General features: G+C 43.6%; 1 protein-coding gene across 1 annotated transcript in view; it reads right to left on the reverse strand.

Annotated features, from left to right (window-relative positions):
• KIAA2012 (KIAA2012 ortholog) overlaps positions 1-24506 on the reverse strand; it is a 133963-nt gene that overhangs the window by 63597 nt on the left and 45860 nt on the right. The window contains exons 12-13 of the mRNA XM_064373159.1: positions 13347-13415; positions 869-945 (exon numbers count right to left, since the gene is read on the reverse strand). Coding sequence (XP_064229229.1) covers positions 869-945; positions 13347-13415 — 146 coding nt within the window. The remainder of the gene's footprint in view (positions 1-868; positions 946-13346; positions 13416-24506) is intronic.

The raw sequence follows: 24506 nt of genomic DNA on the forward strand, positions 1-24506 counted from the left end.
AGAGACAGGGTTTCACCATGTTGTACAGGCTGGTCTTGAACTCCTGACCTCAGGTGATCTGCCTGCCTCAGCCTCCCATAGTGCTGGGATTACAGGTGTCAGATGATGTGAGTGTGAGCCACCTTGACCTGCCTGCTAATAGAAATTTTTTCTTTTTTTTGAGACAGAGTCTCGCTGTGTTGCCTAGGCTGGAGGGCAGTGGTGTGATCTCAGCTCACTGCAACCTCCGCCTCCCGGGTTCAAGCAATTCTCCCGCCTTAGCCTCCTAAGTAGCTGGGATTACAGGTGCGTGCCACCATGCCTGGCTAATTTTTTTTTTGTATTTTCAGTGGAGACAGCGTTTCACCATGTTGGTCAGGCTGGTCTCGAACTGCTGACCTCAGGTTATCTACCTCAGCCTCCCAAAGTGTTGGGATTACAGGCGTGAGCCACTGCGACCGGCCTGCTAATAGAAATTCTTAATGTATCCAGATGAAGCACCATCCTCCTTTCTTTATGATTACCCTTGCACTTTTTTTTCTTAATTGCTAATTTTTGTCTGTATTACGAATGAAAATTAGTGCCTACTGCCTCATTTAATGCCACCTTTTTATGTTCCCTTATTCCCTTTTTGACTTTGCAGAAGTCAGGGAAAGGCCTATTCAGCTTATTCACACACATAAAGAGCTAAATGGTACAGTCCAAGTTACGACATTCCAAGGAGTAAAGGAACCCCTGTGATTTCAGAGTCTACTTGTCTCATTTTACTGATTAAGCAAATGAGGACCAGAGAGCTAAAGAGTCTCACCTAGGGCCACACAGCAAGCTGAGACAAGAACCCAAGAGTTGTGACTCCCAACACCATCCTCATTCAGAGTCAATACTGTACCTGCTTCTCTGTTGTTTGGGTCAACGGTGAGGTTTCATAAAGATTCATGTGAAGATCGGCTCTAGCTTCAGTGTCTGCTATAGTGAAAATCAAAGAGGAACAAAGATCAAGGTGGTCAGATCTGGATCTCATGACTTTTTATATATACCATACACACCCCTAGTTCATATGTATATAAGATTATAAGCACATATACAGCCATGGCATTCATAATTTACTCACCAAATAACACCTGTAACCTCTATAAGCATAGTCTAAACACCATGTTAAATATAGCGTTAAGACCTTATATTCAAATAGATATTATTCTTGTTTTGGTTGCTCTTTAAAAGAACAAAAGTGAATTTTTTATGCTATTAAAATTCAGATAAAGCTGAAATTAAAAAGGAAATATTGATGGAAAAAAATCTGCTGATGCTGTTGAGTATAAATTTTGTATGACTGCACTTCACTGAAGTAGGAACATGCTTCTGCAAACTTCCAAATAGATCAGAGACTTCCCTTTTCCCTCATAACGTGGCAGGGCAAGAGGAGAGGTGGAAGCATGAATCAAGCAAAGGCAAAGGCCAAAGTGGGGCTGGAGGGAGTAGACTAACGGAAGCCACGGCAACCGTGGAGCCTGCCGGGAAGCAGCGGACACCAGCACGGGGCTGTGGTATGATGCCCATGACTCCCCTCCATGGCTGTTGTTACCACTGTTCTCTAGAGGTGTGGCAGCTGAGGCTCAAAAGGCATACTAACCCACTCAAGGTTGTGCCATTAGTGAGGTTTTTGAGTAAGGATTTCCCTCTAAGACTGCCCTACTCTAAAACTCCATAGTGCAAAAGGATAGGTTTTGTAAGGTTTGTTCTTGCCGAGTTTAAAAGGAAGAAACTGAGGCCAACGCAAGAAGATCCAACATGAAGGGTTTATTCAGGCTCCTGGGCGAGGTTCTGCAGTCTGACAGGAGGAGCTGGAGAAGTCGCACGGACTCCTCTCAGACATGGGTTTTTATAGGGAGTGAAGGAGCTCGATTGGTTGTGGGAGAGCAGGACTACTATTGGGTAAGGTTACAAGCCTTTGTTTGCACACAGGACTTGGCTGCTATTAGTTAGAAAGACTCAGCTGCTATTGGCTAGAAAGACTCAGCTGCTATTGGCTAGAAAAACTTGGCTGCTATTGGCTAGAATCACAAGACCCCACTTGCATACTGGGTTCTTTAAGGAAAGGCCAGGCTGTGCAAGAAGGGGAGAAGGGAACATGCCCGAGCATGTCCGAGCTTTCAGAAAAAAGGAGGCGGGGAGTGCGTCCGAGCTCCTGGCGAGGCAACCGGTCTTACAGGTTTTATTTTTCTTTTCTTTTTTTCCTTTAAGAAAGTAAATTTGGTCAGGTGTGGTGGCTCATGCCTGTAATCCCAGCACATTGGAAGGCAGATGTGGGCAGATCGCTTGAGGCCAGGAGTTTGAGACTAGCCTGGCCAACATGGTGAAATCCCATCTCTACTAAAAATTCCAAAATTAGTGGGATGTGTGTGGTGCATGCCTGTAGTCACAGCTACACAGGAGGTTGAGGCCAGAGAATGCTTGAACCTGAGGTTGCAGTGAGCTGAGATCATGCAACTGTACTTCAGCCTGGGTGACAGAGTGGGACTCCATCTCAAAAAAAAAAAGTAAATTTAATATTCTAAAAGTATGTTTATCTGAGGAACAGATTTAGCTAAGCACATGGCTCTATTGACAAGGATTTTAGTCTCTTCTGCACAACTACAGGCACGCTTGAAACTGGGAGTTCACAGTCCTTCTGTGATGAACATTTCTGCCACTCTTCTATGGGACCAGTGTCCAGCAAAAAAATTATTTCCATACTTGGTACTCATAAGTAGCTCTTTTAGGAGCCAATGGCTGTATATGACTCTGTCTCTTTGTCTTTTTGACCTTAAGCCTCTACTCGTTCTTTGTGGGCTTGACCTTCCCATTTCTGTTGTTTCTCAGCTATCTTATTCTGTCTTTGAAAATGACTTTTGCACAGATTTAGAACATTTCTTAGCAGGGTATGGTGGTGGATGCCTGTAATCCCAGTTACTCAGGAGGCTGAGGCACAAGAATCACTTGAACCAGGGAGGTAGAGGTTGCATTGAGCCAAGATTGCACCACTGCTCTCCAGCCTAGGTGATAGAGTGAGACTGTGTCTCAAAAAAAAAATTTTTTTTTAAAATTTAAATCAGCTTGGGGAAAACTGAGGCCCTGAAAGTGTTTTCATTCAATTGGCTCATGGCCACACCTTGAAATAACACAAGACCAGGACGCAGAACCCAGATGTCCTGACTTAGTGTCTTGCACTTTCCACTCCACATCACACCACCTCCCATTAGCCTCACTGAGCTTGCCACATCACAGCTGCTTGGCCATGATCCACCCTCGGGACAAATCCAGCCCAGCAGAATTGTGTTGTGATGAGGTTCACTTCACTGTGGCTTGGAAGGAACCATGGGCCTCTTAGAAATGAAACTTATAAATTCTAATGCATAAGGAAAATTCTTGCAACACCAGGAGACTGAATCGGTCAGCCAGAGTTCAAGAAATGTAAACACATTTTTAGATAGGAGACTGAAAAATCACTTAGGACTTCTCCATCTCTTGGGTCAAGACCTTGGTAATTTGCTGAGGTCCAAGCTATCAAGGAGGAGACACAACTCAAGCTGCATTCCAGGGAGATAGAGCAGTGGGGGTGGTAAAACCTCCTTTCAGATCTGTCCCTGTTATCAAGTCAAAGAAACTGATTAACCCATCGACCAACCAGGCAACTGGCCGAAAACAAAGGCCTGGTTCTTTTTTGTCGTTCAGAATCTGGTGTGCACATTTCATTTTTTACAGTCTATACAGACTACAGACTACACAACTTCCAGGCATGCCCGAAACTGGGAGTTCACAGTCTTTCTGTGATGAACATTTCTGACACTAAAGAGATAAACAGAAAACACATTCCTTCCTTTGCTGCCCACCATCAGGCCTTAGCAAATTTTCAGATGCTAGCATTAATCTAACCAAAGGCTTTTAGTGAGGAGATAGCATTCCCGCCAGATAATCAGGCAGTTTTAGAGATGACCCTTTCTAGATGGGGGTCTCATCCCAAGCCTGTTTTGCCTTCTTCAAATCATGGGATCCTTCACCAAACACTCAAAACTTGAAAAGTAGGAAAGGGCATCTGATTCTAGCTTGGAATATGACTCCTTAACATTTCCTTCTATTTAAATCTGTGTTGGCTATGTTTAATTCCCAAGTCGTTGTTTGTTGTTTTCAATAAAAATGAAACATAGTTGGCCCCGGGCGCGGTGGCTCACCTCTGTAATCCCAGCACTTTGGGAGGCCAAGGTGGGTGGATCACTTGAGGTCGGGAGATTGAGACTAGCTTGGCCAACATGGCAAAACCCCATCTCTACTAAAAATACAATTTTCAGTAGAGATGGGGTTAGTAGCCAGGCATGGTGGCAGGCACCTGTAATCCCAGCTACTTGGGAGGCTGAGGCAGGAGAGCTGCTTGAACCTGGGAGGCAGAAGTTGCAATGAGCTGAGATGGCGCTATTGCACTCAAGCCTGGGCAACAAGAGTGAAACCCTGTCTGAATAAAAAAAAAAAAGAAAAAGAAAAGAAACATAGTCATATTTATTCCCATTGTTTCAGTTTGCCTTGGTATGGGACCTTCTTTTGGACCCTATCTGGTGTCAAAGTAGAGATCAACTTCAAAGAGTCATTTTACTAGGCCAGGTGGACCGCCTGGCTCCTTCCTAGATGTATGTCAGGGTTTGAGAAAGATTATCACACTCGTAGGGTCCTAAGTGGCCAAATATCCAGTGGTTACAAGGGCAGTAGCTGTTGGAGGTGCTGGCAGGAGCTTCTGTAAATCTGTTTAGGGTCTTTGTCTATATATACCATTTCTGAGGCATAAGCACCCTTTGTGGCTAACATGCTGTCATGAAATACACCCCATAACTTGCAACGTTTCGTCACCATGGAGGGGATATATCCATTGCCAAACAGGTCTCAGAAAGCACCTTTGCCTTCTCATAGCTTTGCACAGGGACTTGCTGGGCCCAACAGGAACCAATGGGAGAAGGCCTGAAAGTCAGCCTCAGTCCCTTCATGGTTTTGTGTTTTTTTGGTCACAAATGGAAAATGCAAATGCAAATTCCAGATTATTAAAAAAAAGTTCTCCTCAGTATAAACTTGACCATAAAAGGAAGGATAATTTTGGTCCTGCTGACCTTTCCTTAAGAATATCTAAAAATACTTTATTTTATATGATGTGACTCAAGACGCCTATGAGCTATAGAGTGTTTGTTTTGTTATAATAAATTTTGAGTCTGCTTGTTTAATGCAGGACACCCAGACCCAAGATGGCCTTTTGGTATTGTCATTATCAAATTCTTAGGACAAGATTTAAGACCCTGTTTATGCTACATTTTCACGTTAAATCTTCCCGAACAAGGAGGAGGGTGAGATGGGCATATGGAATAGTTGCTGGAGACCCGAATAAGTCTCCAGGCAAAAGACATCCCCCTGGGAACTCTAGCTAGGGAGTAAAGTAGACAGATCTAGAAAATATGAGTCAGTCTGAATTTAAATACGGAAGTACACAGTAAAGGCAAGGGCAATATTTTTCTTTCAATTTGGGATAACCGTCCTTTTACTTATATCTTTTTAGATTAAGGCTAGCTAAGTCTCAAGGATCTGGCTTTAGCTTTGGGAACACCAATCTTGCTCAAAAGTTCATAAGTTATTTTTTATGGAAAGGTCTAAAGGCACATGGCAGTTTACCAAGCCCAGAATGAAAGCCTAGCTAGAGGACTGAATTTAAATTCAAGTTGCGTAACAACAAAATGTCAACCACACGAGAAACCCTCCAATCAGGAGACATCGCAGGATTAATAAAGATATCTATGTGGAGGAAAGGAATTTAAAAAAAGGCTGAAGGTGGAACTGCATACAAAACAGCAAGCAAATGTCATTCACATGGTGGTCTCTGTTTCCCAGAAAACATATTTACATATATTTTTTGAGAGGAGTCTTGCTCTGCTGCCCAGGCTGGAGTGTAGTGGTGCAATCTTGGCTCACTGCAACCTCTGCCTCCTGGTTCAAGAGATGCTCCCTGCCTCAGCCTCCCGAGTAACTGGGATTACAGGTGTGTGCCACCATGCCTGGCTAATTTTTGTATTTTCAGTAGAGACGGGGTTTCACCATGTTGGCCAGGCTGCTCTTAAACTCCTGACCTCAGGTGATCTGGACTTGGCCTCCTAACGTGCTGGGATTACAGGTGTGAGCCACTGTGCCTGGACACAAAATATTATTTTTGGTCACTTGCTCTCAAACAAATATAGATATCTGGGCCCCATCCTCTAGTCTTATCTCCTCTATTCCATTCTCTACATAGCTGGGAGTCATTCCTATAAAATAAAAATCTGGTGATGTCAATTCCTATGTAAGCAGAGTCCCACAACCATTGGCATAAATTCCTTAGTTGCTTTCTGTGGCCCTTCGTGATCTGGCTCCTGCCTCCTTCATGAGGTGCATTTCTCATCACTCCCTCCCCTGCATGTACCATGGGGTGCAGTCACTACAAGTTGCCTAGGTTTCTCCATGCTGCCATGCTCTCTCATCTTTATATGGTCCTTTCTCATAGAGCATCCTGTCTTCACCACTTGGCTAGTTCCTACATATATCCTTAGAAACTCTGCTTAAGTGTCCAAAAGCCTTCTCAACCCCCAGGCTGAGTCAATCTGTACTTGTTCATACCTCTCAACACATTCCACCCCTGTGGGCTACTTGAAGGCATGGATGCGGTCTCTCAACTGTATTTTTGTGCCTAGCATAGTATTTGTCACTAGACAGACAACTGGTGTTTGTTGAATAAATGAATGAGCAATATCTTTCTGATTTGTAAAACATACTCATGGCCAGGCATGGTGACTCACCCCTATAATCCCAGCACTTTGGGAGGCTGAAGTGGGCAGATCACCTGAGCTCAGGAGTTTGAGACTAGCCTGGCCAACATGGTGAAGCCCTGTCTCTACTAAAAATACAAAAAATTACCTGGGTGTGGTGGCATGCGCCTGCAATCCCAGCTACTCGGGAGGCTGAGGCAGGAGAACGGCTTGAACCTGGGAGGCAGAGGTTGCAGTGAGTTGAGATCGTGCCATTGCACTTCAGCCTGGGCAACAAAAGCCAGACTCCGTTTTAAAAAACAAACAAGCAAACAAACAAAACAAACCAAAATCAACATACTCACAGATTCTTTCTGTTGAACACAGTCTGACTCTGGTGTCTACATTAATTTTCAAAGAAGGGATTATGGGGAAACCAAGACTATAGCAAAATCCATAGGCCACAGAGAGATGTATGAAAGGAGGAAGAGAAAGAAACTAAGTGGGAAAAGAATCCTTTAGAAAAGCCGTATACTTCTTTCTTTCTTTATTTTTTATCTTATTTTATTTTTTTGAGACAGAGTATTGCTCTGTCACACAGGTTGGAGTGCAGTAGCATGATCTTGGCTCACTGCAAACTCCACCTCCTGGGTTCAAGCGATTCTCCTGCCTGAGCCCCGAGTAGCTAGGACTACAGGCACGTGCCACCATGCCTGGCTAATTTTTGTATTTTTGGTAAAGACGGGGTTTCACCATGTTGGCCAACCTGGTCTTGAACTCCTGACCTCAAGTGATCCACCCACCTCTGCCTCCCAAAGTGCTGGGATTATAGGCATAAGCCATCACACCCAGCCTCATGCTTCTTTATAGTTTTGATGAGAAGACAACACACATGTCTGAAGGGTGATGAAACAGAAAATAGTATTTATGAATTACTAGTTAATGAAAGTTATAATTTTTTGATGACTGTGACAGAAGAAAATTTAATATTCCAAACTTTAATATAGGTGGAGGAATGTAACTCACACACAAAATCCCAAGATCTGTACCTGCTTTAAAATGCATTGTGCTAAGTATTACTTCACTGCTTGGGAAAGGTCCTGATCTCTTGTGCATATGATGCATTAAATGAACAGCAGATCCTGGCTACTTGGGAAGGACACATCCTGAGAATTTTAAGACTCCTTAGATTTGTGAATACCTCTAGTGTGTATCTATTCGTAATAAAACTAAAGAAGAATTGAAAAAAGAGAGCGTGTTCTTCAGACTCTTAATGAGACTATAAATAAAGGATTAGAGTGATTTATTAAATGATTTTTTTGGCAGAGAACCATCACATTGTTAGGCCACTTCACTTTCTCTTACTTCCATCACAAGTCCCAGCAGTCAGCTTTTTAAAGGGCCATTAAAAATACATGTGTGTGTATATATGTATATAAAGAGATCAATGTTCTTCTGTTTGAAAAGTAACTGCACAGGAGCTATTGCAGATGTTATAATGAATTATAGACCACAATATGAGATGCATGAGTGCTGTGAGGCTGGCTAGGCTCACTCACTAGCTTAGTGATAGTCTTCTGTCTCCCAGCCTTGCCGTATCAATGATTCGACTTCATGCCTCTGTAAAATGACAAATTGTATGGGTCCTGATGTTTTATTTATTTTTTATTTTATTTTTTTAAATAAATATAAAAAAATAAAAATAAAAAATTTGTTTTTTTGCTATGTTGGCCAGGGTGGTCTTGAATTCTAGACTCAAGTAATCCTCCCACCTTGGCCTCCCAAAGTGCTGAGATTACAGTCATGAGCCACCACACTATGCCAGTCCCTGACTTTTGAGGTCATTTCAAATAGTTGAAATCAACCTTCATGTCCACAAATACCCAAAGTCTACCATCTACACAATCTTTTTAGAATCCTCTCACTTTTATATGAAAATATTCATTAAAACCAAATGACCAAAAAGAAAAAATTATGAAAACTGTAGGCCGGGGCAGTGGCTCACGCCTGTAATCCCAGCACTTTAGGAGGCTGAGGCGGGTGGATCACCTGAGGTTAGGCATTCAAGACCAGCCTGGCCAACATGGTGAAACCCCATCTCTACTAAAATTACAAAAATTAGCTGAGTGTGGTGGCGGGTGCCTAAAATTCCACCTACTTGAGGGGCTGAGGCATGAGAACCACTTGAACCTGGGAGATGGATGTTGCAATGAGCCAAGATTGTGCCACTCACTCTAGCCTTGGCAATAGAGTGAGACTCTGTTTCAAAAAACAAAATTGTGAAAACTCTATAGGTGTTTCAATGAATAATGTTTTAAATTTGTCTTTGAACTCAGTTCCAGGGGGGTATCAGGTATTTTCTTTTCTTTCTTCTTTTTTTTAGATAAAGTTTCATTCTTGTTGCCCACGCTGGAGTGCAATGGTACGATCTTGGTTCACCACAACTTCCACCTCCTGGGTTCAAGCAATTCTCCTGCTTCAGCTTCCCAAGTATGTGGGATTACAGGCATGTGCCACCATGTCTGGCTAATTTTGTATTTTTAGTAGAGATGGGGTTTCTCCATGTTGGTTAAGCAGGTCTCAAATTTCTGACCTCAAGTGATCTGCCCACCTCAGCCTCCCAAAGTGCTGGGATTACAGGTGTGAGCCACCACACCCGGCCCAGGTATTTCCAAAGTAGTGTTATATCTATTTCCTTAACAACAGATGGGGAATATTAAGCACAAAGTGAAAAAATGTTTTTGTTAAGGTCATTGGGCAAATCAAGGGAACAAATAAGGTTCTAAGATGTCAAAGAGGCCCCCTATAAGACGCACCCATGCTTATACGTGGAATGCATCTTCCTGCAGAGACTGTTCTGCATAGTGATTACGTTTCTAAGTCAATCTGGAAAAAAAAAGCCTATTTCACCCCTATTGTAGCTAAACTTTTTTAATCATTAAATGCTTATGACACACTGACAGCAGGTGTGTGTTAGCAGCATATTACCAGGTAATAGGGGTGCTGGTGGGTCCCTGCCCTTAAAAAGCTTGCAGTCTAGTGACAGAGTGTGGTACCTCACACCTGTAATCCCAGCACTTTGGGATGCTGAGGTGGGAAGATGGCTTGAGCCCAGAAGTTGGAAGCCAGTCTGGGCAACATGGTGACACCCCATCTCTACAAAAAAAAAAAAAAAAAAAAAGAAAAAAGAAAAAAAGACAGGCATGATGGCAAGCACCTGTAGTCCTAACTATTCAGGAGGCTGAGATAGGAGGATCGCTTGAGGCTGGGAGGTTGAGACTGCAGTGAGCTGAGATCCAGCCACTGCACTCCAGTCTGGGCAACAGAGGGAGATCCTGTCTCAAAAGAAAAGAAAACAAAGCTTGCGGTCTTATGGAGAGAAAAGTCTAGTAATTGGACAATGTAGTGAGCGAGACTCAATGGTTGTGACGGGGTAAGCACGGTTCGTTGTGCGCATGTGGAGGGGGACTGTCACCCATCGGCAGGGAGGGGGGAGGGAAGGAGGGCCAGGGGGAAGCAGAAAAGCCTTAGCGGGGAGGTCAGCTTGGGAACTAAATTGGGAAGTGAAGGATTAGCAGGAGTTAGACAGGACAAGGGTCAAAGTTGGGGGATAACAGAAAGTAGAATGGTGGTTGCCGGGGGCTAAGGGAGGAGGAGGGGGAGTTGTTTAATGGGTATAAAGTTTCAGTTTTGCAGGATGAAAAGAGTTCTGGAGACTGGTTGCACAATAATGTGAATGTACTTAACGCTACTGGACTGTACACTAAAAATTGGTTCAGATGGCAAATTTTATGTTATGTGTATTTTATCACAATCAAAAAATGTTAGGAGGAGATGAGGAGCTGTGCTCCAGGAGGCAGAGGGAACAGTACGTTCTAAAGCTTGGGAATAGGAAAGAGATTTGCATTAGCTCAGGGTCTTTTAGTTACTAGGAATAGAGGTGAGAAGGAGCAAAGCGTTCTCTCCTTTTCCTGGACCTAGAGTTGCTGCGGGGCCCCCTGTAATAGGCTGAGTTAGCTTTTGGTGCGCCGTCATTGCCCCTTCGGTACTTTTCTCCTTTCAGAGTCCCCTTCTCCATGCACTTAATGTTCCCCTGTTTATCGGCGCCCCCGAGGGCACTCCAAGGGCCAGGGATGTTTTACCCGGCGTACTTCCGGCCTGGCGTACTTAAAGCTCTACGTACGTACTTCCGGCCGGCGCTGTGGCTCACGTTTGTAATCCTAGCACTTTGGGAGGTAGAGGGTGGTAGATTGCCTGAGCTCAGGAGTTTGAGACCAGCCTGGGCAACACAGCGAAACCCTGTTACTACTAAAATACAAAAAATTAGCCAGGTGTGGCAGCGTGCTCCTGTAATCCCGTCTACTCTGGAGGCTGAAGCAGGAGAATCGCTTGAACCCGGGAGGCCGAAGTTACGGTGAGCCGAGATCGCACCACTGCACTCCAGCCTGGTGACAAAGCGAGACTTTCTCTCCAAAAACAAAACAAAACAAAACAAAACAAAACAAAAAAACTGCATACTTCCAAATTATTCACCTTTATGGCCACCCCATCAGAATTTTTAGTCTCTCGGAGCAGCTCTTCTCAGCTAGGTTGCAAGAGAGTAACTATCTGATTAAATACACTTTTACTAGAGTGTGACAGACCATTCACCTCTCAAAAGTCTCAGAATCTTAAGAGGATACTTCTTAATCCAAGGTAAGTCTTTGGTGAGATTTTAATAGTAGAATGAAGTGAAATGGTAACATTTTAGGTGCTATTGGGAAGAATATTTTGGTTTGTGGAGCTAGCCTATAAACAAGCCTGTCTGGCTTGAAAATTTGTTTCAGGACTTTGAGTCTCCCAAACTGTTACTTTTTTTTCCCCCAGCTTCTCTTCTTCTCCCTATAATGTCTCTAAAAGTTGCAAATCCTTTTAGTGTTACCCACAAAAGGGTGTGTGATGTGAGTAGGGGGAACTGGAGGGGGAAACAGGAGTAGGATAGAAGCCATTTGTTGGTATGGGTCATTACTAAGCAAGGACTTCCTGAACTCTCACATATTGTCAGATGGAATTGCCCCTGTTTAGACTGATGCCACTAATGAACCATGCCTAGTCATAAAAATACAGTTTCCTTGGGTTCAAATCCTAACTTCACCACTTTGTGTGACCTTGGGCAAGTCACTTAGCCTCTCTGAGTCACATTGTCCTAGATGAAAAATGAAGATAACGATAGGATTTATCTCCTATCGTTGCTGTGGGGATGAAATGAAATAATGAATGTGGCCAGGCACAGTGGCTCACGCCTGTAATCCGGCACTTTGAGAGGCTGAGGTGGGCGAATCATGAGGTCAAGAGATGGAGACCATCCTGGTCAACATGATGAAACCCCATCTCTACTAAAAACACAGGAGGCTGAGGCAGGAGAATCACTGAATCTGGGAGGTGGAGGTTTTAGGGAGCCGAGATTGCACCACTGCACTCCAGCCTGGTGACAGAGCAAAACTGTGTCCAAAAAAAAAAAAAAAAAAATGAATAATGAATGCAAAGCACTCTGCATGATGTTTGGAATATCAGGGATATATAATAACAGTAACTGTCGCTGCCACCACCACCAACATCATCATTTTCACTGAGGGCTCCTATTTAAGAGCTGCTCTGGCCCAGTTCTAACGAATGTATGAGCATGAGCAGAAATGGCACCGAAACTCTACCTTCGTCAGGAGGTCTGCCCAAGGAAGATGGCAAGGGGGAATACAGAGGGCCAGACTTCCAGGTATTTCTCTGCTTACAGATTTTGAGATTGGCAAGGATATGATTGTGCCTTTTCTCTTACTTTTGCCATCTCTGGCAAAACAGTCCTTCCACCCTAATTTGCCTACAGCCCTTGATCTGTGGCACTGCCTCCTGCCTGTTCCTACAGCAGCTTCCTCATGCAGGATTCATTGCCGCCCAGCCCCAAAAGAAGCAGTCAGGAAGACCACACACATTTCTCTGTAATCAAAGACTTTTAGGAGAGAAAGTCTCCAGGTAATCATCCTTTCCTTGGTCTGAAGCAGCAGCAGCCATGTCTGTGGAGGATGAGCTACAAAGTCAACCTACACTCCCAGTGTTTGCAGATCTCTCCACGGTGGAAATGAGATAGAAAAGGAATCTGAGGAGAGGCCTGAGACCTGGCTCCAGTCCTCCATTTAAAATACAAGCCTGAGTCTTTCCCACATCGGCTCCTAGCTTGTGGGGTGTGTGCAGGCTGAGTGATGCACAACTCCAGGGGACAATGTCTGCCTCATTATTTTGGGAATTCTACAGTGGATAACCTGCAGAACCCACAGGACATCTGCATATTATCCTTCCCCAGGCCAGCTAAGCACAAGCACTTGGTTCTACCCAGCATCTCTTCCTCACTAATATTTACACTCAGACTACGGGGCTGCCCAAACTCATGAGAACAACACATTTCTCAGCTTTCTAAGAAGTAAATCCTCTTGGCTACTTATTGGTATATTTGGGGAGAAATTGTGGGTTTCTGGAGGTCTATATATGAAATAATATCATGAGTCAAATTACATAAAGAAGTAGAGGTAACTTTTTAGGGGAAAAGCTTACATTTTAGGAAATGCTCAGTACTAGACCCTTCCTCTTCATGGTTGATATTTGAATTGACTGATTCATAGACTGAAAAACAATAAGATATTTTACCTGAGAGTGGGAAAAAATCTTGAAAAGATTTATTCCGTTATCCTAAGACAAGGGAAAACATGAAATCGTTGCCTCAATGTTTAAGCTTTGCAATGAATTGGATTTTTTAAATTTTAATTTTTGAGATGGAGTTTCTTTCTGTTGCCCAGGCTGTGTGCAGTGGCATGATCTTGGCTCACTGCAACCTCTGCCTACTGGGTTCAAGTGATTCTCCTGCCTCAGCCACCTGACTAGCTGGATACGCCCATAATCAAGCCAGGCTAATTTTTTGTATTTTTAATAGATATGGGATTTTGTCATGTTATCCAAGCTGGTCTGGACTCCTGACCTCAGGTGATCTGCCCACCTCAGCCTCCCAAAGTGCTGGGATTACAGGCATGAGCCACTGCACCTCACCTTGAATTGGATGTTTTTGAAAACCCAGAGATGATAATCTGGAGAGAAGGTTGATCTAGGATTTAAAAAGCATTGAGGAAAATAATGTTTTTATCCAAGATGTGTAAAGGTAAAATTCTGTAGGGTTCATGATGATAAAATTCTGCAAGGAGAACTTTTGATAAAATAGGATCATGAAACAGTTAACGTTTGACACACGCTGCAAGATGCTCAGATTTGAACAGCAGCTGTCTCAGTGTGTGCAGCCATGGGGGATGACAGACAAGCACAAGGAGCCCCCTCTGCAGCTGTAGCACAGAGTGTTGGACCAGGGGAGCCAGGAGGGATCCTAGCCAAAAAGACAGACAGGCTTTTTCACAGCCCCTAATGAATTTTTTTGTGTGTGTGATCTGTTAGTCACCTGGGGTGAGAATTATTCTCCTAGCTGTCCTTGTCAGTCAAAATGAAAATCTGTTAAAACAATGCCTTTTTTTTTTTTTTTTTTTTTAAATGGAGTTTCACTTTTATTGCCCAGGCTGGAGTGCAATGGTGTGACCTCCACCTCCCGGGCTCAAGTGATTCTCCTGCCTCAGCCTCCCAAGTAGCTGAGATTACAGGCATGTGCCACCATGCTCGGGTAATTTTGTATTTTTTTTAAGTAGAGATGAGGTTTCTGCATGTTGGTCAGGCTGGTCTCCAACTCCTGACCTCAGGTGATCTGCCTGCCTCAGCCTCCCAAAGTGCTGGGATTACAGGCATAAGCCACTGTTCCCAGCCAACAATGCTGTTTTAATGACAGATGAGAATTAGAATGACAGACTTGAGAAAGTTAAGGGAGAGGTAATAGCAAAGAGGTCAATTGAGTGGGTCCTAAATGAAGGGATACAGTTTTTTTTTTTTTTTTAAATGGGAGATTTACCCAGAGTGACATTAAAGTTTTGGGAAAGGCAAAAAATAATGTGAGTGTGCATACAACATAGAATTTCCTTGCCTCTTTAATCTGTATTCTTCATAGTCCATATCTACCTTTTTTGCAGACAGGGGCACATTTACAGTCTTTTATTATAAATGTGGCAAAGGAGAAACCTGTACAAATATTCTTTCTTACAGAAATGTCAATAGAATGTACAGAAAAGCCAAGTCTAATATTTTATTTCTGTTGTTGCTTAACTGTGCAGTGATAAATAAAACTCAGTATGACTCTAGGTAAATTTAGAAAAATATGAGAAAAAGTGAATTACTTTTCATACAAACTTTTTTAAACACTAAAAAGCTATGTTCTGCCTCAAAACATATAGAAGTGTTTTTGTTTTTTAAGGCAGAGTTTTGCTCTTGTCACCCAGGCTGGAGTGCAATGGCGTGATCTCGACTCACTGCAATCTCTGCCTCCCGGGTTCAAGCAATTCTCCTGTTTCAGCCTCCTAAGCAGCTGGGATTACAGGTGCCCGCCACCACACCTGGGTAATTTTTTTGTATTTTTAGTAGAAATGGTGTTTCACCATGTTGGCCAGGCTGGTCTCGACCTCCTGACCTAAGGTAATCCACCTGCTTCAGCCTCCCAAAGTGATAGGATTACAGGTGTGAGCCACCGTGCCTGGCCAGAAGAAAGGTTTTTAAAGGGAAATTTGGTGTGTGTGTATGAGAGAGAGAGAGAGTCAGGGAGTGAGAAGGGAGAGGAAGGTGTGAGCTATCAGGGAGAGAGCAATGGAGAATAAAAAAAGGAATCCTAGAAAATTCAAACTGGAAAAGACTTAGAGATTTTCTAGTCTACCTAGCCACCCAAACTCATTTCCAAATAATTCTATTTATTTATTTTTTGCTTCATTGTCTCATTACTGATTACAAGTAGACTAGAGAGGTTGCCAGGAAAGAATGTTTGGGTTTTACTGAGTTGCTAAACTGCAGTGGGGCTTGGCAAAGCCTGCCTCTAGTGCTTCTGTATCGAGGGGCACACACAGGGCCACGTGCACACCGAGAGCTGAGGCTGAGCAGGCGGCCTGGGATTCTGAGCATCAACACTGGAGAGAGGAAAAGCCGTAATTAGTGTTAATTGTTGACCCTACAGTTCAAGAATAGATGCTCTGGAGAATGGGAAATGAGAACAAACATTAATTATTGAGTAAGGGCCTTGGAGACAGACACTCTGGATTAAAAGGAGAGAGATAAATTGCATAATGAATGTTAATTTTCCCTCAAAGAATTGAGTGGTCGGTGGTTGAAAGGGAAAAAGAGGCTAAAAAACAGTCATGAAAGAGAAAGCTCCGTGTGTGTCAGGTGAAAGGGTGGAGGAGGGTTACACAAACACTGTCTGTCACTGCCACTGTCCTGCCCTTTGCCTCATAGCTCCCAAGAAGTTTGCTATCAGGGTTTTCCTTAGAACTCCTTATTTACCACAGCTGCCTGCTAAAGAGCTCAACCGTTTCCTCTACAGCGCAGGAGCCAGGAAACAGCTATGCTGCATTGCTGACAAGCTGAGAGGCACGTGGCATGGGGATCTATCTTTTCTGTGTGCTGGTGGGACTTTGACTTGGCTTGAGGGAGGCTGCCAAAGCTGTGACCCTATGGGTGCTGCTGTGGGACATCACGGGCTCCAGGCCTTAGTTGTTGTTTTAGCTTAATTACAATACAGGAGACATACATGCCCTGCTTTCCGAAATAACCTTCTTAACTGAAAGTAAAAACAGAATAAAGAGAATTTGGGCTGGGCGTGGTGGCTCACGCCTGTAATCCCAGCACTTTGGGAGGCTGAGGCGGGCAGATCACGAGGTCAGGAGATTGAGACCATCCTGGCCAATATGGTGAAACCCTGTCTCTACTAAAAATACAAAAAAATTAGCTGGGCGTGGTGGTGCATGCCTGTAGTTCCAACTACTCAGGAGGCTGAGGCAGGAGAATTGCTTGAACCGAGGAAGCAGAGATTGCAGTGAGCTGAGATCGTGCCACAGTCTGGGGACAGCGTGAGACTCTGTCTCAAAAAAAAAAAAAATTGGGCTGGGCGCAGTGGCTCACGCCTGTAATTCCAGCACTTTGGGAGGCTGAGGCAGGTGGATCACTTGAGTTCAGGAGTTCGAAACCAGCTGACAAACACAGTGAAACCCCATCTTTACTAAAAATACAAATAATTTAGCCAGGCATCATGGTGCACACCTGTAGTCTCAGCTACTTGGGAGACTGAGTGTGGCAGGAGAATTGCTTGAACCTGGGAAGCAGAGGTTGTAGTGAGTTGAGATTGTGCCATTGCACTCTAGCCTAGGCAATAAGAATGAAACTTCAGGCCGGGCGCGGTGGCTCGAGCCTGTAATCCCAGCAGTTTGGGAGGCTGAGGCGGGTGGATCACGAGGTCAAGAGATCGAGACCATCCTGGTCAACATGGTGAAACCCCGTCTCTACTAAAAATACAAAAAAATTAGCTGGGCATGGTGGCACCTGCCTGTAATCCCAGCTACTCAGGAGGCTGAGGCAGGAGAATTGCCTGAAGCCAGGAGGCGGAGGTTGCGGTGAGCCGAGATCGCGCCATTGCACTCCAGCCTGGGTAACAAGAGCGAAACTCCGTCTCAAAAAAAAAAAAAAAGAATGAAACTTCATCTCAAAAAAAAAGAGAATTTGAGTAGAAGATTGGAGATACACATTGTAGCCAATTTTATAAAGAGAATCTACAAACAGGCTTGTCACAGGCGGCCCAAATCTCAGAGTGCTGGTTGAGATGCCCACGTCCAGTCAGTGGCCCTGGGGAGCCTCCCTTTTAGGCATGGCTGTTCACTGCCTTCCATTCATTTGGCCCTCGTGCAGTATGTCTGGCTGATTTTGCAGTAGCCCAAGCCCTCTGTCTTTTCTCTTGTCTGTTCCTTCATGCTAGCTCATGCATTGGGTTGCATGATATCCCTCCTCAAACATCTGTGATTCCTTGTTGCCTAAACAGCAGCATTTCGGCTCTCTCCTGGCACACAGGCTTTCCCTGGTCTGACCCTTGTGTGCCTTTCAGGCCCAGCTCCTCCTCACCCACCGCATGAAGCTCCTCCACAGTCCACTCACACAGTGCTGCTCCCCATTTCCCACATGTTCTCTATGTTCCTACCTCTTTCTTTGTTCATGCTGGTGTCTCAGCTGGCTGGCACTCCCCTTCTTTGTCTATCCACTTCTCATTTCTCAAAGGTCATTGCAAATGGAGCTTCCTCTGTAAAAAGCCCTTCCCAACCTCCTAAGCTAGAATTAATAGCCTCCGTAGAATACCCCTGGATCATGCTCTTAGGCCTCTGTGATAGCACTCATTTCATTCTGCCTTGTGTTACAGTTAATGGTTGTGAATCTGTTCTCCACGTGGACTGTGAGGGCAGTGACCGCAGTGCCTGGGATCGAGCCTTGGTAAGTGGAGTGAAGACAGACAGGCCTGGGAATGAAGCCCAACTCTGCCCTTACCAGGTGAGTGAGCTCCCTGTGTTTCAATCTCCTCACCTATGATATGTGAATGAAAATACTCATTTCCTATGATTGCTGGGATGAGGGAGTAAGATGGCATGCGTAGCAAGGTGCCTGAGAGTGTTTGCTCTCAATATTAACATACTTCCATGCCCTTTGCATATGGGAGGTGTTCAGTACATTGTATCAAAGGAGTCAACACACATGTAATGGGCCTTCTCTCTTTGAGGTTCAATGATATTTCATATTGGAATTATACTTAATACTTTACAAGATGGAGTGCAAGTGTGATCTGATTTGATTTTCACAAAGCAATGTGAAGTATATTGGCAGATATTATAGTTGCATTCTGTCAAGGCAAAAGGTAAGCTGCTGTAAAACAAGAGGTCTGAAAAGATAAACATTTATTTCTCTCACACATAAAAGTCCAGAGGTAGGCAGGCAGCCTGATCAGGGTGACTCTGCTCCATAAAGTTACCTGAGCACCCAGGTTCCTAATATCTTAGTACTCCATTATCCCATACAGAATTGTTCTCTTCCAAATGGTTGAAGCTATTTCACCACTTCAACCAAGTCCAAGGAGAAAGAGGAGGGGAAGGGCAAACAGTTTCCTTTTAAGGACATGACCTGGAAGTTGCATGTGTTATTCCATTCACATCTCATTGGTCAAATGTTGGTCATGTGGCCATACCTAACTGCAAGTGAGTCTGGGAAGCATAATCTCTTGCTAGGCACCCATTTTTTCAGCTAAAATTCAGGGTGAGGGATTCTATTATTAGAATTTAGCTGAACACATTCTTCCATTATTCCTTTTATAAATACTATTCAGTCAATATTCATAATATTAAGTCAATATTATCAGAAATACTCTGGGAGTACCAAGTGTGTTCTTTGGGATATTCAGAGGTAGATGAGGGGGATCTACTTATAGGAATTTCAAATCTAGGAAGAGAAAGAAGAAAAATAGTAAAAAGAATAAAGGATGTGAGGGGGTGCTTGGTAAGAGGCCCAGGCAGTAAGAATTGGTGGAACGTAAAGAAGTAGCAATTGTTGTGGCTGAGGTGGTCAGGTAAGGCGTCAGGTAAAGAGGGAACTTCCTCTGGTCCTTGAAGCTTGAAAACCTGATTAAGAGGAACTAGAGGCCATGTGATAATAGTGGGAAGAGCTCTGGCCTCACTGAATGAAGGAAGATCTGGGTTTGAGCCTTGGATTTGCCATCTAAAAGCTGTGTGTCTTTGAGCAAACCATACCTCTTTGCGCATCAGTTTTCTTACCCACAAAATCAGAGGTTTTCTTTTCTTTTCTCTTTTTGAGACAAGATCTCCCTCTATTGCCTAGGTTGGAATGCAGTGGTACGATAATGGCTCACTGCAGCCTTGACCTCCCAGGCTCAAGCAACTCTCCCACCTTAGCCCCCTGGAGTAGCTGGGACCACAGGTGTGCACACCTGACACAGCTAATTTAAAAATTTTTTTGCAGAGACGGGATCTCACTATGTTGCTCAGTGTAATTAGTCCATTTTCATGATGCTGGTAAAGACATACTGGCAATTTACAAAAGAAAGACTGGGCAATTTACAAAAGAAAGAGGTTTAATTGGACTCACAGTTCTATGTGGCTAGGGAGGCCTTATAATCATGGCAGAAGGCAAGGAGGAGCAAGTCACATCTTACCTGGATAGTGGCAGGCAAAGAGAGAGCTTGTGCAGGAAAACTCCCTTTTTAAAACCATCAGATCTTGAGAGACTCATTCAGTAAGAGGAGAATAGCACAGGAAAGACCCACCCCCATAATTCAATCACCTCCCACTGGGATCCTCCCATGGCATGTGGGAACTGTGGGAATTACAATTCAAGATGAAATTTGGGTGGGGACACAGCCAAAAGATATCACTCAGGTTGGTCTTGAACTCCTGGGCTCAAATGATTCTTCTGCCTCAGCATTCCAAAGTGCTGGGATCATAGGCGTGAGCCACCGTGCTTGGCCCAGCAGGTTTTCTAATTGTCACATAACTCTAGTGGCCCTGCATAGACACCCACCCTGACTCCTAGAACCATCTTAGGTGGGGAAGAATTAGCTGGGCTGCAGAGAAGTTGGGAGGGACATAATTAGACTATCTCTAGTTCAACCAGGTATTTCTGCTTTTATCTGTATCTACTGGTATCCTGATTAGATGCTTCCTTTGCTTAAATACTGACAAAGGTGATGCCTAAGTTCCCTCTTGACTCTGGGGTTCTCTGAAACAGAACAAATGCAAGGAGGTAGAATTCATAGCTTCACAGGTTCTGTAAAAAATGACATAAGTGCCATCATCTTAAAAAATTATATATTATTCAACACTCTGTATTGATCTTTTTCCTTCAAAAAATGAGTATCTAGTGGATTTAAAGCAAGCTATTTTTTTTTTTTTTTTTGAGACAGAGTTTTGCTCTGTTGCCCAGGCTGGAGTGCAGTGGCACCATCTTAGCTCACTGCAGTCTCTGCCTCCTGGTTTCAAGTAGTTCTGCCTCAGCCTCCCGAGTAGCTGAGATTATAGGCACTTGCCACCATGCCTCGCTAATTTTTGTATTTTTAGTAGAGTCAGGGTTTCACCATGTTGGCCAGGCTGGTCTCAAAACTCCTGACCTCAGGTGACCCACCCACCTCAGCCTCCCAGAGTGCTGAGATTGCAGGCGTGAGCCACTGCACCCAGCTACAAGCTATTATTCTTGACATTTTTCTTCTTCGGAAATCATAAAGTGGGGATGATGCCACCTTTTCAGCCACATATGAGGTAGGGAAGACTTTGTGTTTCTAGGAATTACAAGAGGTTTTTGTCAAAGGAAAGGAAGGAGAGTCCCTACTGTGTTTTAGTAGCTCTCTGCTGGTGGCTATCAAGACACCTTCCAGAGTGGGCAGGCTGTGAGGCCTTGCTGGTCTCACTATGGTGAGGGAAACAACCCTGCTTCCTTCTGAAGGCTGGGACAAACACAGCTATCACAGCTTGCCCTTCTACAACCACTCAACACTGCGGTACATGTGACAGACCTAACTTAACCCAACACCAAGCCTGATGGGAATCTCCATAATTTTTGTAAGGAGAGCTTATTAGTCAGGGTTCAGCACAGAACAGAAACTGCCCAGATATTTTTAAGAAGAAACAGAGTTACTATAGAGTAACTGCCTCTTATCATGCTCAGTATTCATGAGCTCAATGCCCAAAGCTTTGATGCTTCTGCCTCACTTCTGCCCTCTCAATCTCATGCAAGTACATCTAATTGGCAGAATATGATTTGCATCCAGCCCCTTAGCTGCGAAGGTTATCTGGGAAATGTAGTTTTTAGCCTTCTAGCCTCTGTAGTATGGGAAGGCCCACTGGAAGGAAATACTGGGTGCCCAGAGTATTTTCCTTTATTTCCATATCCAGCCACATTTTCCTTTATTTAAACATTTGACCTGAGATCACTAGGGCTGGTAGCATCTGCCAACATTGTTTCTCATAGGGGTTATGAAAAACACTGAAAAGGCATAAGGGACAATGTACACTATGACCACAGGGGCCTCCTATCTTCCTCTGTTTCTTCCTATCCAGAGATGGATGGATTGTGGATCCTATGTTTCAGAACTGATGTTTAAAGAATAAAAATAATAATCACAAATCACTGAATGGCTGAAATCCTGTTTCAGGATTTAGACAACAGGACTGTTTCACTGAGAGAGTCTCCTTGGGGAAAGGGGCATATTTAGAAATATGAAATGTTAGAGGAACCTTAGAAATTATCAGTTTAGCATTTTCCAAAGTTTGCCAAAAACTATTTAGATCCACATGATGCTTTACCAAAATCAAATGCATCCAGCGATCAAATAAGTTTGGGAAACAGTGCATATCCCCATCCTGAAGAACCGTGATGCACATCAGCATATCGGAGGCACTAGGAAGTCCTGCGGTAAGGAATCTGCTTAACTTTGGTCCACTGGTTTCCAGATGTATCTGACCCTAGAACCTTTCCTTTTTTACACAATGCCTGTTAACCTTCTGAGGAATTGGAGTTTGACAGGACATGTGCTGTGAGGACTGGATCTAATACCAACTCCTCTTTTTCCATATGTAGAAACTGAGGGCCAAGGCAATGAAGTCGTTTGCCTATGATCACAGAAATCCCAGGCAGTAGAGCTGGGAATAAAACTATAGTTTTTTTCTTCCTCACATGGCTTTATCGAAATTAATTCTCCTCCCAGACATCTCTAGGCATCATCAACAAGATAACAGCTACTAAGAGATGGGCTACTTAAAGAAAATCATACTTTAAACAATATCCCACCAATACAGAAGGATTCTTTTACCCATGGGGTCCCACAACCAACTTATCACAAAGGAAAAATTGGGAGAACAGAGAAAGTCAGTTACTCATAGGGGTAGCCTATGTTTACCCCTAAATGATTAGTGTTTTGAGACCAACTGAGATATTCTTAGACTCATCTTTCTGTCAACCAAATCACAGACCATCACAAAATGACACCAAGAATACGAGTTACCTATTACTGCAAAACAAATTATCCTGAAACCTAAAACAATAAACCTTTGTTGTGTCTTGGTTTCTATGGGAATCTGGGAGTGGCTTAGCTGTGTGGTGCTGGTGCATTCTTTCGTGAGGTAACAGACAAAATGTCAGCTAGGGATGCAGTCGTCAGAAGACTTGACTGGGGCTGGAGAATCTCCTCTCAAGGCAGCTCCCGCACAAACCTGGGAAGTTCATTCTGGCTGGTAACACGGGGCTTCTGTTCCTTGCCATGTGGACTGCTTGCTATAGGTTGCTTGAGTGGCCTCATCACATATATGGTGGTTGAGTGGCCTCATCACATATATGGTGGTTGGCCTTCCCCAGTAACCCGAGAGAGAGAGAGAGAGAGAGAGAGAGAGAGAGAGAGAGAGAGAGAGAGAGAGAGAGAGAGCGCGAGCGAGCAAGAGCGCTTATGAGAAGGAAGCCTTGGTGCTTTTAAGATCCAGTCTCAGAAGACACATACCATCAATTCTGCCATAGTCTATCTTTATTTAGAAGTGAGCCATCATATCCTACTCACACTCAAGAGGAGAAGAGTTACTTTCTCCCTTTTGAAGGGAGAAGTGTCAAAGAATTTGTGGACATATTTTGAAACCACAACACCAAGAAAGAGTTGCAAGGGGGAAGGATGCTAATTAAATGACAAACAACAACAAACAAACAAGAAAGGCCGAGTGCAGTGGCTCAAGCCTGTATCCCACACTTTGAGAAACCTAGGTGGGAAGATTGCTTGAGGCCAGGAGTTTGAGACCAGCCTGGTCAACATAGGGAGACCCCCATCTTTAAAAAAACAAGAAAAAAAGCCAGGTATGGTGGCTCATGCCTGTAGCCCCAGCTACTTGGAATGCTGAGGTGGGAGGATAGCTTGAGCCCAAGAGTTTGAGGCTGCAGTGACCCATGACTGTACCACTGCACTCCAGCCTGTGTGACAGAGCAAGACCCTGTCTAAACAACAACAACAACAACAACAACAACAACAAAACCCAAGAAACCTTTTGAGGGTAAAAATCCATCTAGGACAAGAACAAATACTAAATAAAAACTCTGAAAGAGACCAGGAATTTAAATTTACATGGGACTTGAAGCCCAACCTGAATCACTGGCATAAACATCCTTGAACTTCTTTGTAAAACAAACTTCTGAATAAAAGAACTTCTGAGAGAAAAGTTCTATTGCTGGCACTGTGACTAGGGGAATAGATGAAGGATTTGAATCAAGGATAAGCAATTCAGAGAGCATATCCAATGTTTTGACTTGTATCCTTCCAAGTTAACTTTTCCTTTCTCAAGCCTTTCAATTTTCTAAATGTTGCAATATCCCAACATGACCAAAAGGGTCAAATTCCAGCTCTAGTCTTCAGATTTTTTTTTTCTTCTGAAGGTTTATATTCATTTCCCTATGCTCTCTGAAAGCGAGATATCATGATCTAATTGCCTAAGAATTTATTTCCAAATAGTTGTTGACGGAGCCTGGAAGTCTCAGAAAGATCAGATAGATCATATTCCTTCCTTTACTCAAGAGGTTTTTTTTTTTTTAAATTAAAAACAAAAAACAAAAAACCAACAACAATTATGATCCCCAAAAAGCTTTCCTTTGTGGCACCTGGGGTATTCAGTCAATCAAGAAGCTTTTCTTGGACATATGATAGAGATGAGAGGTTCTCTACGACTCATATATTGGAAGCTAAACAGAAAACAGATGCAGTTAAATGCAATAACCACATAAGTGGGATTGAGA

Source organism: Aotus nancymaae, unplaced genomic scaffold, assembly GCF_030222135.1.
Source record: "Aotus nancymaae isolate 86718 unplaced genomic scaffold, 86718_ANA_hifiasm-v0.15.2.pri h1tg000008l, whole genome shotgun sequence".
Taxonomy (NCBI): Eukaryota; Metazoa; Chordata; class Mammalia; order Primates; family Aotidae; genus Aotus; species Aotus nancymaae.